A 15,907-nucleotide genomic window follows, 5' to 3' on the forward strand; every position below is an offset into this window, starting at 1 on the left:
GGGATAAGACTCATTTTCGGGGGGATGAAACGATTCCGGATATACTTCTACGCGATATATATAGCTTTATTTATGTATATATTATTAATATTATAAACGTACTAATTCATTGTGTTGAGCTTGTGTAACGGAGAGGATGTCACGGCTTATTTTTAGAATATTCGAGATTGGGTTCGAAAGCTCCTTTTTATATACGGAGGCGCAAACCTTTAGGGCGCAGTTGGAGTAAAAATTTTACGACTCGGAAGCGCGACCCTTTCTATACACACACGCATATATATATATATATATATATATATATATATATACACAGCAAGGTACGCATATGCGCGGTAATATTAAAATATAATATTACCGAAAAATGAATCCTCGGATAAAGCCCTGCGGCAGCATTAATACTGTATACACAGAGAGTAAAAGGCTCAGCTTTTATATACGAATTAAATTTCGCGCGCAAAAAGCCCCACAGGTTATATATACGATTAAAGCGCGCACACGTGTATGATATACGGGAAAGAGAGAGAGAAGGTCGAGGAATTTTCGCCGTAATGTAGGGCGACTCGCTCGAGGGTGTCCTTTATCTCCCTTGAGCCGCCGACTGTGTGCGCTTACCGCCATTTTCAATTACTAATCGTCGACTGTGTCTACTGTGCGAAGCTGGTTCGAGGGATTTTAAACGGATACGGAGCCTTTTGCTTTGAAGCGTGTCGGTACTAGTGTACTTTTCGTATAATTATTTAAAAAAATCGTCACTGATGCGCCCAAACTCTCAGGAACAAGGCTCGAAGCTCGAAAAATAAAGCTTCCGTAGCCGTGTGCCGACGTTATTAAAATACCGCTCGCGCCGAAACGAAAGCAACGGCTTTGGCTGATCTGAAAAAAAAAAATAAATAAATAAATAAATAATCGAATATTACCTTCACTCTTAATCGGAGATGAATATAAGGGATGCTTGGAAAAGGGTTGGGTGTAGTTGGCAAAGTCTGACTGCTCGACGAGTAATACACCGAAAATGTTTCCGACTTCTCTGTTGCAGCTGCATCATGAAGCTGGATTTCATGGACAGGGAGAAGGGCCTGGAACTGTTCGGCAAGTTCATACGGACGAAGAATATCGATAATCTACAGGGCGAACAAGCGAGGGCTGGTTCCGAGCAATATTCGGCCGGCTCGAAACAGAAACTACAGGTGAGTCGTCGTTAAACGTTAATTTTTTAATTTATGCCTAAAATATTTATAGTTACATTATTAAACTAATCTTTAATATAATTATAATTATATTATACGTTCATTTTTTAAAACAGAGATATTATAAACGGCACCGCAATCTCTAACGAACTTTCGCATCGGCGAAACACGAGATTGAAAATCTCCCGGCTGTGCGCTTATATTTCATTGCCGATTCAAGTTTCCCGCGAGATACGGCTCTGCGGACAAACTTTCCCCCGGCGTTGTCCCGACGATTCTATACACGAAACTTGCCAGCTTCTCTCTCGCCCACGCGAGTCACGTCGATATATATATATAATATAAAGCGGTGCAGCTGTGCTGGATAGCGGATTTTTCGCCCAAAATTTTGGTCGCCCCGGGCTTTTTAATTTAATTATACGGATAAACTGCATACAGCGTCACTTTTATATCTACAATACGCCTTTTTTGAATTTCGCGCGCGCGCGCGCGGCGTTTAATTAGGACTGAGAGCGCGAGTGTTTTTTAATTAGCCGGCAAAGTTATAACGGAGCTCTGCTGGGACGCATCGCACAGCTGTTGGCAATGACGCGTAGATGACGTGGTTTGCTTCAATTATATGCTTTTATTACTTCTCTGATTTAAATGGACACTCGCTCTTTCTCCCAACTTCGCTGCAGCGTTTCAGTTGCGTCACGGACTCTGTTCGAGTACAAAATATTATTCTTCTTTATTTAAACACTACACTAAACGCAAACAAGATAAGCGCTCGATTGCGGCACAACAATAAAGTTTCGCGACGTATATCCCTCGAAACAAGTCCGCCGAAGAAGAAGAAGAAGAAGAAGAAGAAGAAAAAAGCACGAAAAGCCCGAGAGATCGGGCAATAAATACAGAGAAACGGGCGAGTTCTCGAGCGGACAGTATCACGGCGACCTGCAATTACTCCTTGGGTACACACACGCACACACACACACACAATCCGGGAAAGTTCGAGCTCAATGAATCGAGACTTTCTCCTCTCGATTGGATTCTTATCGCATCCTTCTCTTATTTTTATTTTATACGCGGGTATACAAGCGATATTAGAATATTGAAAATTCGATATAAACTGATAAATTCGTAATTCGACTTCGGCAGAAGTGCCTGACGACTCTGGACCTGACGTCCCTTGGTGTGGGATCATGCGTTGGGACAGGGATGTACCTCGTTGCAGGGATGGTGGCCCGGAGCGTCGCCGGCCCCGGCGTCATCATCTCCTTCATCATAGCAGCCATTGCATCAATTTTTTCCGGTGAGATTATATATATATATATATACACACACGCATGTATTCTTTCCTCTCCATAATTATAAACTATACGTATACATAGTGTTCCGCGCGCGCAAAGCTCCGCAACATTGTGCCGTACTTGGTTTAATGAAAAACGAGCAGAAGCTATGATGAAGTTTTCTCGCGCTCTATAGCTATAACTGCCGCGATGTAATTTATTTTACACAGTAAGCTTACCTATATATTTGTCGTTGTATTAGAATAACTTAGACGAGCTGTGATGATTTCAGGAGCGTGTTACGCCGAATTCGGAGTAAGAGTGCCTCACACGACGGGCAGCGCGTACATGTACAGTTACGTGACAGTAGGCGAGTTGATAGCCTTCATAATCGGCTGGAACATGGTGCTGGAGTACCTCATAGGTACGAGCGCCTGTGCCTGCGCCCTCAGCGCCTGCCTCGACGCACTGGCGAACGGAGCCATTTCCGGTGCCATCGGTGATACCTTCGGCACCATTTTCGGTAAGTTTTATTACTTCTATTCCATAGCCTTTAAACGCTTCCATTTCCCTCACAACGGACAGCAAACAACGTTACGAAGACTACTCGAGCTCGAGACAATCGAAAATTTTAATCAACCTATCGCGGTGGGGAAAGATTAAGCAACGGAAACTCGACGACGCTATATACGCCGGAATCACGGGGAATTCAGAATATCGCAAACTTCTCTAATTACTGCGGAGGTACAGCTCCTGAGTAATCATCGCATTAGCATTAACGCGCATTGTGCATACGTACTCTGCCTTCTCTCTCTCTCTCTCTCTCTCTGCGCTTCATACTTATGGAATAACCTGCCGTGACACATCAGAAACACTTCATCCACCGTCACTTTCGGAAAACTTGCTAAGGATCACTTTTTTCAACTCGTACACAGTCCACGCACGCGCACACACCTACTTTCTCGCTCATTCCACCTTCGCTATCGCTACACTACACTATTATCTATTGTTTTTTCTCTTCTCACTTGTAATGCTGTAAACTTACAATCGTAAAATATAATGTACGCAAAATACAACTAATCTAATCTAATCTCTCTCTCTCTCTCTGCTGTTTACTTTTCATTAACTTTATCGCACCATCGACTCTTGACTATTTCATTGCAGACTAATGTAATCAATTAGTTTCAACAATAATGTAAAAAAAGGACTCTTGTCAACTAGCGTAAAATAACAAGTATAGCCTCTAATAAAACTTCTTCCGTTATATTTTTTTATCGGCGGATCGCGCAAACTTCGGTCGTATCGTTTACACACGATAAGGTGTATAAGGTAGGGCGTATCGATAGGCTAAAAAATCTAATAAAACTAGCGCGCGAAATTCAAAATCTCGCCCTTGCGATGCCCACATTACGCAGTAGTAAATGCCGAGCAAGGTCGGACACCGGATGCATCAGTGCGGACGTACCTCGAGTCTCTGCGGGATTCTCCGTATACACGCAATCATCGACCGTGTACGTATGCACTGGAATATATAGCATATGTATTATGCAGGGATGATGAGAAGAAAAAAAAAAAAAAGTCCGCTGCAGGTTTCTCACAGGTACATAACATGGCAATAGAAAGTGTAGTATATATAGGCGCGACTGTATATAGGGAAGAAAAAGGAGACGAAGATTCCGAAGCGGGGGTGGGACAGAGCGCTTGCGCGGATGAGTCCAACGGCTGCGAGGCACCTGTGGACCTCATCGATCCCTTATATTCGAAGCGCGCGCCGGTGTGACACTTTAACCTGCCTCCCTGTACACCTGTCATCCTTCTTTCTCTCTCTCTCTCTCTCTACAACTATAGCAGCTGCCCAGCTATATACACGTCTTCCGTAGCAGCAGCAGCAGCAGCAGCCGTCCAATTTTCTTCGCTCGCTTTTGTCCGTTCTTTTTCTCGATCCTCCATATACACAGCTATAGTTTCGTTCGTTTTCGCGCGATCGATTTCGAAAGGGCTTAGCAGCCGGACAATGCGAAAGGCCAGCGGGAGATTGATTCTCTAAACGTTACGCGTTTGCGCGTCCGCTTACCGTTTTTTTTTTTTGCGTTTTCGATACGGCGATGTTCTCTTTTTTGCCTACTGTCAACTCGCCTAATGGTCAAATGTTTATTCGATCAACGAGAGCCTTTGCTTTTTTTTGCGCGCGCGCTTTTTTAATGAAAAGCCCACGTATAGTGACGCGATACATCTAATCGAAATGTGTATTTCCGAACGCGAGGGAGAAAAGTACATTTTTAGTAAAAGGGGGCGCGGCTATTCTGAATTCGGGTCAAGTTTACAAGGGCTCGATCGGAGGAATGTCAATCGCGTGATTTTATTGTACGATTGGCGCTTACACAGTGACGCTCGCGTGTGGTAGACGGCTCTACTTTGATCGTTTGTGATTATTTGTATTTGATCGGTTATGGGAGAGGTTTAATGAGATGGTGATCGTGACGAAGCTGTTATATTTAAAATCGCATCGTTATTTCAAGTCTTTCTGTACTAATATTGGTGTAAGGGCACACAATTATTCTTGAAAAAGCAGTTGTCGAAGATTGAATTTCATCGAATTGATATATGGTAATTATGAAGTTACAACACACACGTTTCAAATCACTCTATACCGGACTTGAACAAATATTAGCACAATAATCACTTGGCAGAGTAGGGATATCGAAACGATTCTCCTGTAATGCAACGCATTAACAGCCGCATGTTATCATACACATCAGAAAGCTCGTATATATTCATTATCGTGTGGAAGCTCTAAAAAAAAAGCATAAGCTCTTAGGAGTTTCTCGGTACAACACCTGATGCTATGCACAACACAACTCGGTATGCGCGCGACGAAAAAAAGCTCCTCGACACGCGAACCTTACCAGCTTAAGGAGTAGACGATCTGAATTTTTTTTTTCTTTTTCTTTTTTCAGCTCATAAATCCACGGCGCATCGCGCGGCGCGAAATTCCGATCCGGCGCACGACACGTTTGGAAAAAATTACTCGAGATTAAAAGAGCACGCACGCGAGCTTCTTTATATATACGCCGTCGTTTTCATCTTCTTTTTTGTTTCTCACCTTCCTTCATTCTTTCGTTCGCGATAATTTGGGATAAAATTGAAAAGTTTCTTTGGCCCTATACAACAACAGCAATTTCCAGTGCGTAGTGAAATCCCGGCAGTTTTGCACCGCACAATCATAAATCTTTTCTTACTTTTAATTAAATACACACACACACACACACATAGCAGGGCAAACAAGTCGCGCACGACGAGGCAAATCGATAAAAAAAACTTTCGCCATCAGCAGTAATACGACACGTAGAAACAGAGCAACAGCAGAAAGACATCCCGGCAATTCGCCGCTTATATACACGACTAATTAAACTCGCACCTACTACTAGCCTCTCAAACGAGTAAACAGCCAGGAGAGAGAGTCCTCTCGCATACATACCCCCTGGAATGATTAACGAACGTGTCGCGCCGGCTCTGATATATCCAACTGTTCCAAGCGCAAACGAGAGGGTACAGACGAGCGTTTATATATACGTGTAGGTGTAAGTTTATACTGAACCTTTTTTTTTTTGCTTCACTCCCTGTTCACAGGCCGACCGCCCGACTTCCTCGCGTTCGTTATCACGTTGCTAATGATGCTGCTGATGGCGGCGGGGGTGAAAAAGTCCCTGGTCTTCAACAACGTCCTCAACGCGCTCAACCTCGCCGTCTGGGTGTTCATCATGGCTGCGGGCATGTTCTACGTCGACTCGGCCAACTGGACTGAGCATCGAGGTTTTATGCCGTTCGGTTGGAGCGGGGTGAGTTTTTTATTTATTTATATAAAAAAAAATTCGCGGTCACGCGCGCGGTATGCATATGCAAATTCCACGTCGCGTACATCGTATATTGCATTCGTGGAATAATCGATGGGGGAAGGACGTTTTATAATTATTATTTCGGGTCACGTGCCGGCGCATATGCGGAAAAACTTTCTCGACCGCGCTCGCGGGGGATGAATAAAATCACGAGAGAGCCCCGGCGAATAAATAACAAATTTTATGCAGCACATCTCGCACTAATGGGGGAAAGGAGCGAATCGAGTTTTCGACGTTAAGGAAGAAGTAAACTTGTGTTTATTCAGTCCGACGTCGCCGCGCGGGAATCTTCTCACTCGCAGTGCGTAAAGTCTGGTCTAAGTGACGCGGGGGGGGGGGGGGTGTATACCGGCTTGAATAATGTCATTTTTTCGGTGTGAGAAATCAGGGCGTCTGGGGCAGAGAGAGAGAGGAGGAATCGTAAAGTACGCGGTTTTATCTTTTCATTGCAATTGCTGCGGGAATAATTTAGCGGAGGGAACTCGTGGGTTCGGCTGATTATTGTTTTAATGCGTTCGCGATTCGTGGCCAGGCTCGTGATGAATCGTTGATTCGTCGTTGGTGCGATGGGAGGAGTAGATTAATGTGTACAATGACGCGGGGAGAAATAGTTATCGCTTTTAGAGTAAAATCAAAGCTTGAAAGCTTTCGCTGAACGGCTAGAAATTATTCAACACTCAAACATCGCGGTAATAATCCAAGATCCCAACGATAAGAACACACCAACTCTCGGCAGTACACCTATAGGCATAATCACCGAATCTCTTCTCCAGCCACGCAGATGGAGATAAAATGATAGTCGCCAGCAGTTTCCTTCGGCGCAATCATCCGAGACAATGTCAAACTTGTTGCTCGCCGGATAGAGGCGCAGCTTCCCGTGAACACACTGAAAACCGCGTCGCTGCAGTTACGAAAGAAACGAGGCTGAATTATTATTATTATCGAACCTCGTTAAATATAAGCAGCAGCATTTAACTTGATGGTAACTCTTCGAGACGTGCTTCCCTTTTCAGTCGCCGCCTATAGGCGAGCTTGACCTCTGAGCTTTCGTGTCAGTAGCGACGACGACGCCTGGAGAGGAAAACGAGAAGGTCGAGTCGGTTTTTTTTATCGAAAAGGAGATGCTTATCGAGCGCTCTTCGCGACACTTTAAAGGACGGGTCTGCCTGACTGACGTCTTGTGCACGAATGCGATTAAGAGGCTCCGATTTTATTTTTATACCTATATAGCTAAGGTGTATATAGGAGAAATTTATTATAAGAATTTTCCGGAAATATTTCCTTATAATTTCTCGCTTGGTTGCAGGTGTTTACGGGAGCAGCGACGTGCTTCTACGCGTTCATAGGATTCGACATAATCGCGACGACGGGAGAGGAAGCGACAAATCCCAAGAGAAGCATACCCCTAGCGATAGTCTCCTCGCTGGTCATCATCCTTATCGCGTACGTCAGCAGTAGTATGGTCTTGACGCTGATCGGTGAGTCTAATCATCTGATTTAACACGCAGTTAACGTGCGTGCTGCGTTTCTGATTCATGCGCAGACTTTGATCGAGTTTGTTGTTCGAGATGTAAGTCGATAATTTAGAGGAAATGTGTCAATTGCGTTGCAGTTCCGTACGACGAGGTCGATCAAGACTCGGCCCTGGTCGAGATGTTCGGCCAAGTTGGCGCTTACAAGTGCAAGTACATCGTTGCGGTCGGAGCCCTGGCAGGACTGACCGTATCCATGTTCGGCAGCATGTTTCCCATGCCGAGAATAGTTTACGCAATGGCTCAGGACGGATTGATCTTTCGGTAATGGACTTGACCTAAATGCGCTGTATACAGCGGCACAGAGTACAGCCAATTTGTATTATCGATCGATTGAGATCTTCTATAGTTGCTTTGTGTATCAAGTATTCAGGCAGTTTACCTAAGTACAATAAAAAGGTCAGTTCGTAAAGAGAATTTTAAAATGAATTTCAGCTCTCTGAGTCAAGTGTGGCCGCTGACAGGAACACCGGCGCTGGCAACGCTCACATCGGGTTTGTGCGCGGCCGTCGCTGCCCTTCTGATCCAGCTTGAAGTGCTCGTGGAGATGATGTCCATCGGTAAGGTTTTATACTGCTATCAATTTTCGCTCTCTCATTTATACTCATCAAAGGCACAATCAGGATGCCCATAAAGAGGGTGACAATGCTTCAGAACATAACGGAAACGTGTTATTACTGTAACAAATTCGACCACGTATGTACGATTTACAAAAATTCGGCAACGCCTAAGCCATGGATCCAAATATTGCCTCGAATTACTTATCGGCCGTTCTCGATGCCCTAGCACGTTTTCGTAGGTTACTCTATAACCTACGTGGGCTTAAAATAGACAAAAAAAAAAAAAAAAAAACACGTTAAATTATGTAGTCTAAAACATCGGGCAACTGCTGCTAAGAGCCGATGTATCGGTTCATAGTGTTCGCTTATCGGGCGTTTTAGATGCCATATCTGAACCGGCTTCTTTTTTTTTACGTTGTCTACGTGAAAAAGAAAGATACTGATCGTTCATATTTTATGGTTCAACAGGCACGCTGTTGGCCTACACGCTGGTATCGACCTGCGTTCTGATACTGCGATACCAGCCGCACACGACGAACCTCGTGGAGCTGCTGCCGCAGAGTCTGCGCACTCCTTGTCGCTCCCCGACGAAAGATACCCAGGCCAACGGTCATCAAGTCGGCTATGGCAAGGAACTGCGACCGGATCAGCTGACCACTGCCCTGAACACGGCGCAGAGCCACGCCAGTCAGTCGGAGCTCGGGATCTCCAGTAATGGACAGCGTATTATGGTATACTGTCTCTTTTTTTCCCTTTGTTTATGGGATAGTATAAGGTCTTTCAGGCCGGCCGTTAAACCGGCGAAATGAGATTTCGTTATGAGGAGCCCCTTTTACCCGTCTTTTTATTTGCTGCGTGGGAGGAGAAAGATTTTATATACGAGAGGACACGCTTGTAATACTAGTATGACGTAATCTTTAGATCCTTATGTTAGGTGCAACTTTTTCGTCGTATTAATTTTGCGAAAAATTTAATCCCGCCGAAACGAGAGAAGTTTAATAAAAGTTTCGTGTCGAGCCAGTGGTGAATTTTTAATCTTCATTCCTCGTCGCAAAGTTTAATACTCTTTGACGCGCGAAAGAACGTCCAGTAGTCTGAGGGCGAGTTTAGTCAGAGAAAAAAAAAAAAAAAAAAAAATGCCTCGCAGGTCCGACGAGTGCGCCGAGCCAACAGTTCATCGCCGGACTCGGACGACACTTACGGCGGTGAGGAGGACGAAATCGGCCTGGGTAAGGACGATCAGTACCTGGTGAGCGACAGGACGGAGAATAAGTTCTACGGAAGCGTTCACGCAGCGGCTGCGGGATCCAGCTGCGGAAGCGCCCATCAGTATCCGGGAAATACGCCCATAATCGGGCCGCCCCTCAACTACCTGCAGCGAAGGTTACAGGTATGAACGTCTCGTTGATTTGTGCTTGACGCTGGTACGGGAGTATAGAGAAAGGATTTTGAATTTTCAGGCGGCCCAGTACCTGTGCCCGGCGATATTCCCCTGGGTCGACAGGGGACCGGCGACGGAAGCGTCGGGGAGATACGTTATGAAGCTCGTTGGGATTTTGTACCTCCTCATCCTCATATTCGACTTGATTATCGTTTGCGGAATGGGTGAGTAGTTCGGGATCTTTATGATCGATGTAGGGGGTATCTCGTGACGAGGATGATCTGATCGACAGGTAACATGGGCGGCTTCACGACGTTCTTGCTGTTCGTCTTCTTCTTCGCCATAATCGCTGTTCTCCTGGCGATCAGCAGAAAGCCTCAGAACAGGTGAGTCCAAGCTTTGCCTTCCTCGCACTGCTATGTCACGTACTCGTTAAAACTCTTCCCTCAGGAATAGCATGATGTTCATGACACCTGGACTGCCGTTCGTTCCGGCCATCGCCGTCACCGTCAACATCTACCTGATCTTCAAACTCAGCATCCTCACGCTGGTTAGGTTCACCGTTTGGATGACGCTCGGTAACTATAACAGTTTTTCTTCATCTTCGCAAAATCGAATCCTGATTCAAGCTAATCACTGCACCATTTTCCACGCTCAGGTTTCATCGTGTACTTCTACTACGGCATAAAGCACAGCAGCCTGGAGGAGGGCAACGCCGAAGCGGCCGCGGAGACATCCGCAGGCGGCAACATCGAGCTGACAGTGACGGATCCGTCCAAGTCGTCGCATCATCCGCAACCGGCCTCGTCACCCTACGCAACCTCGGACCGCAGCATCTACGAGGGCCAGCAGCTCGACGCTTTCGGTCAGCCGGTATTCGGCAGCACCAACTTCGGCGGTACGCCCTCGTCGCATCAGCAGCAGTCCGGAACCTCCGGGACGTCCGGCACGCCTCTCTTCGTCCCCCCGGACAGCTTTCCCAGCTGGGACGACTGAAGGGGTGACGCTTTTTATCAACGCTTTACTCGAATAGTGCCGCCGTTTCTCGTCTAACTCCGCCGCCGCCGCAGCCGCTGCTGCTGCTGCTGATACAGCTACACTTATATTGGTTGCGTTATATCGCGTCGTGTTTTAACGACTAGTCGTTGTTGATGTTGCTATATACTGCTGCGCAATTCGTTTATAATGATGCATTACATATTATATATCGCACGATCGTGTAACATCAACAATTTCCACTATACTTACGTCATGGTTTATTATTGCGATATACGGATAGAGAAGGGCTGCCGCGTTGACTCGGGGAGCGATATGTAAGCCGCTGCGTTCAGTATTATTAAATTTTTATGTCATAATGTATATGATATGTATTGCATTATGTCGCGAGTCTTCGAGCCTCTGTTTATCGTTCTTTTGCTATAACGTGAAATGTTGTTTTCTATATTACACTTATATACACAGCGACGACACACGAGCGAGTTACAGTGATATTACATATGGAACGATGCGATTTTTGGAAGAAAGTGAATAATTAGATGAAAAAAATGTGCTATTTTTTTCAAAGTTGGATATCTAACAGATTTTAACGACGACGATGATGGCGACGCATACTGACTGCGCTATACACACATATCATTAACAGTTATATTAAATGTATCGGGGAAAAAATATGAAACCGGGTCGAGAACTGATGAAAAAAAAATATATATATATAACTCGTCATATCAGAGAATTTATTTGCTTGACTGAAGAAACAAAAAGAGATTTAACAAATGATATATACTGTAGCTTGAACTTGTATTTTAATGAGGAATATACAATGAATATGATATCATATATTAGTTTAGCAGATATCGTCTCACCACTATTCGAGTAAACATGACAAACACAAAACAAAACAAAAGGAGATACACTTTTTCTCGGTATGTACACACAAACGAGCATCTTTTCGGGCACTCTACGCATATATATATATATATATATATATACACACGTATGAGTTCTTCTATATGATATATGTATACACGACGTTATAGCCATTCAAGACGTACATTGTTCAGTGACAAACTAAAAAAGGGTTTATAGTAGTCTATAATTAGCGGTTGATGAAAAATATTCGTATCACTTTTATACAAAAAAAAAAGTAAAAGATGTATGGAACAGCATACGTAGCATAAAGGAGAAACGCAAGACGCGTTAGTTTTGCGATTTTGTTAATTCTTGAACGCAAATTCTATTATAGGTATATGAGGATAAAAAAAACTTGCCGTCAATCATGCATATACAATATAAATATATCTATAGTCTAATCGCAGTAATGTTTATAAACCGATATAAGCTTAGATACTCAATCTATGTAAGAATCGCCCCATTTTTTAACCTTCGATTGTGCTTCCGTAAGTTCGACTCTATGTATACTTTTCGCTGTATCGGCACACATGCACTTTACGAGAAATTTTAGAAAATCGCACGCGATATCTCAGTACGAAAGAGTTATAACAAAAAAAAAAAGATTATGAAGCAGGAAGCACTTGTTGACTATGATGATCCTTTTTTTCGACGAAAAAATGCGTAGCAAGTATAATTGCGGCAATATTACCTATTACATTATCGTATAGTATAACGTACTTAAAAAAAAAAAACGACTGTTGACGATGAAGAGAGAATCGAGAGAGAGAAAGAGAGAGAGCTGAGTGAGTGAGAGAGGAAGAGACCACTTTGACGTAATACATACGTATATACATATATAAATAAATATATATATATATACGAATAAATAAAAAACAGAAAATATTCAATTTTCCATAAAAAGTTTGAGTTGTTAAAGATTTGAGGGTTCGCTCTCGGGATTGTGAGTGCGAGCGAGTATACTTAGTTAAAGCTAAAACACAGAGCGTGAGAATGACTTGTAATTTAACATATTACGCCTAATTCTATCATATAGTCTTTCCCGTCAGGAAAACAAAAAGAACAATTAACAATAAATTTCCAAGTCTCCGAAGAAAGAAATCCAAACGATATAACTATGTCACAACACACACTTTATCCGTCGTCTTGCCCCAAATACGTTACATAATGCGACTGTTCCTTTTACGCCGTTTGTATCATATATCGATTATTCTATCATACGCTAAGTCTTAAGAAAAGCTCTCATCGTCGTCAATCCACGAATTACACGACGGCGTTGCAATAATGAAAGAGAATAATTCGAGTAATAATAGAAGTAGTAGCTTACTATGGTATACTTTCGTTCCTTCGAACTTAGCCAGATTCATCAATTCCTTGCTGTCTATACAGATATATATACCTAATATACTATATTATATATAGATGGATATATAGATAGATACACTGTATACTAATATACATCATACGCAGGTCGTGTGACTCGGCAATTCTCGACGGTGAGCTGAAAATATCGAGCGTTATTAAGTATATTGTATAAGAAAAGAACGCTGTGCGGATATATTTGGTTTTGTAAATATACTCGTTGTCTTCTATTGTATAAGCCGTTGTCTTCGTGCTCCTCGAAGGTGTAATATTTACGACTTTCGCTGTGCTGCTCGTCTGTTTGATAATCTCTAAGACTATGTATAACAATTTTTTCAATCGGGTATATACATATTATACATATACATATACATATATATATATAATTAAACGCACTACCTTCTACTGTACCATCAACATATACTTTTAGCTTGGAATATTCGATCTCTTCCGATCCTTATATATATATATATATATATATTATACGAACGCCGTTTTCCACAATTCCATACATCAAAATACCGCGAAATAATATACATACATATATATATATATACACACACCTTTGTTAATACGCAAGAGAGAGTTTCGTGCTTATACCTAAGGTGTGTGTACCTATATATATATGCCATATAAAAGAAAAATTCGCGAGGTCTCGCTGCTACAATTCCTTATATAGACGTTGCAACGCATACACCTGTATACAAGGTTTTAACGCAGAGGAAAATGCACATAGGGTAGAGGCACTAGTAGTTGATCAGTTTTATTTCTTACTTTAATTAAATAAATTTCGGTTATTAGGCAAAATAATTAGTTTGATACAAATCCATAGAACTTGTCTGCCCCATTGAAACTTATTTCATTGTGGTGCATGAACTTTCTGATTAAGACCAGTGGTCGGCCACTATATGAATGCAAATAGAGGTACTTTTTTTGTTTTATTCTGTCGTATAACTTTTTTTTTAAATTGTGCTACAGTATCCACTGAACAAATTCTCGATATTACTTTTTTCGTTTAGTCTTTTAAAACCAAATATATACAGCTTAAATGGCCGACCACTAAGTATCCAACTGCTTAAGTGCTACTAGTGCCTTTACCCTATAAATACATTATTCGAGATTTCAAAAGGAGAAAAAGAATAAGAGACAGATGTTTACAGACATTGCACACGTTCAAGCATATCTATTGATTATATGAAAAAAATATCGTAAACTATAATGATCTCTCGTTAAAAAAAAAATCCATCGACAAAGTGAGAAAGAAGCATTATATTATAATTCTGTGAAAGAACAGTGCCTGTATCCCAGAGGCTAGACGAGAATTAGATTATCTTCCGTTCCGAGATATGTAACGAGTCAAATTTTATTAGGGCAAGAGAGAAGCTGAAAGTCCAAAGTGCCGAGAGAGCGACTCTGATTTTATTGATATATATGTATACATACTGATATTATACTCTCTGGTGATGATCGAACGACATATCTCTTCTACATAATACTACTGCTTCCTTATAATACACACACGACTTTGAGAGAAAAAAAAATGAACTCTTGGCTCTCTGGATTTTGCCGAGTGAAAGTATATGCGAAGCGAAGATAATGCTTTAATTCCATTATATTGTATAATTATACAGAATAATTGTATGCGAGACAGTCGTTATTACAACAGGCATATATTTATTTCCGTGGCTCAAACGCAAATGACATTTCCGGAAGAATCGATCATTTCCCGATATTTTCCTATAGACAGGACGAGCTTGGCCTATGTTATACGTTATTCTATACGTACGCTGCATACATATGAATATACTTTAGTACAAAAACCTTCTATCTTTAGTACAAAATGTCACAGGAGACCTCACACGCACGCCGTTTATTTTTTCGAAGTTTACGAGGAAGAGAGAGAGAGAGAGAGAGAGTAAAACCGTAGTGTACGAACTCGTTACAAAACGCATATATTATCGTTCTATATTTTAAACAGAATATTGTATTTAATGTATAGCGACGAGCGGAAGGCCGGAGAGGGATTTAACGTACAATAGTTAACTAAAAAAAGGGAAGGAGATTTTAAAAGAAAATGAAAAACGAAAGAAATAAACCGTTTCCGCCTGTGACATATTATGTGTTTTTTAAAGTATATGTAATAACCGAGTTATCCGTTACGCGAAGAAGAGAAAAAAGAAATTATTAACGATAATAATAACGATAAATCGTATATTATAAGCTCGCGAGTCCAGTACATGTAGTTAGGAAGAGCGCAATTTTTCGCGCCACTGTGAATCTTCCAGAGAAAAATTTCTTCGTTTTGAGAATCCGGGGGAAGAATAAAAATGTTTGAAAGGATGCGAATTAAGCGGCACGTTGTGAAACATGTTGTACGATCCTGCGTTTAGACGACGTTCCGATCGGATCCGAACCTATACAAAGCAATGCACACCGCCCATTACGGAGTGAGCGCACGTAATGCATTTACATCTTGGAATCTACATCACGAGGATGGAAAAGATTAATCTTCATTTTTTTCAATTCTATGCGTTCGTTCGACGTTTATTTACCAGTCTAGTAAAGTGTATATGTGATGTTCCTTGTATAAAACGTTAAGTTTCCATTATTTTCTATTCGTACACACAGCAATCGCGTCGTTGTACTGTTCCGAGTTATTACATTTCGCAATTGAATACTCGATCTTGCATTAATCTTAAGAATCAAAGTACCAAAGGGGGTTGTGGAATTAAGGTTGTCCTTGCGGATGTGCGGAGAAATTAGAAAAAAAAAAAAAGTAAATAATAACGCGGATTTGCAGAAAAACGAAA

The 15,907-nt window shown here is 42.1% G+C and overlaps 1 protein-coding gene across 1 annotated transcript in view; it reads left to right on the forward strand.

Annotated features, from left to right (window-relative positions):
• The window catches only part of LOC100123251 (probable cationic amino acid transporter), a 29,776-nt gene extending 13,903 nt beyond the window's left edge, over positions 1–15,873 (forward strand). Inside the window, exons 2-14 of the mRNA XM_001606813.6 lie at positions 1,037–1,187; positions 2,328–2,481; positions 2,751–2,981; positions 6,089–6,297; positions 7,661–7,832; positions 7,967–8,150; positions 8,322–8,446; positions 8,915–9,177; positions 9,594–9,836; positions 9,907–10,051; positions 10,120–10,213; positions 10,278–10,405; positions 10,486–15,873. Of these exons, the coding sequence (XP_001606863.2) occupies positions 1,044–1,187; positions 2,328–2,481; positions 2,751–2,981; positions 6,089–6,297; positions 7,661–7,832; positions 7,967–8,150; positions 8,322–8,446; positions 8,915–9,177; positions 9,594–9,836; positions 9,907–10,051; positions 10,120–10,213; positions 10,278–10,405; positions 10,486–10,823 (2,430 nt within the window). The 5' untranslated portion in view covers positions 1,037–1,043 and the 3' untranslated portion in view covers positions 10,824–15,873. The remainder of the gene's footprint in view (positions 1–1,036; positions 1,188–2,327; positions 2,482–2,750; positions 2,982–6,088; positions 6,298–7,660; positions 7,833–7,966; positions 8,151–8,321; positions 8,447–8,914; positions 9,178–9,593; positions 9,837–9,906; positions 10,052–10,119; positions 10,214–10,277; positions 10,406–10,485) is intronic.
• Positions 15,874–15,907: the final 34 nt, after the last annotated feature.

Source organism: Nasonia vitripennis, chromosome 1 (assembly GCF_009193385.2).
Source record: "Nasonia vitripennis strain AsymCx chromosome 1, Nvit_psr_1.1, whole genome shotgun sequence".
Lineage (NCBI taxonomy): Eukaryota > Metazoa > Arthropoda > Insecta > Hymenoptera > Pteromalidae > Nasonia > Nasonia vitripennis.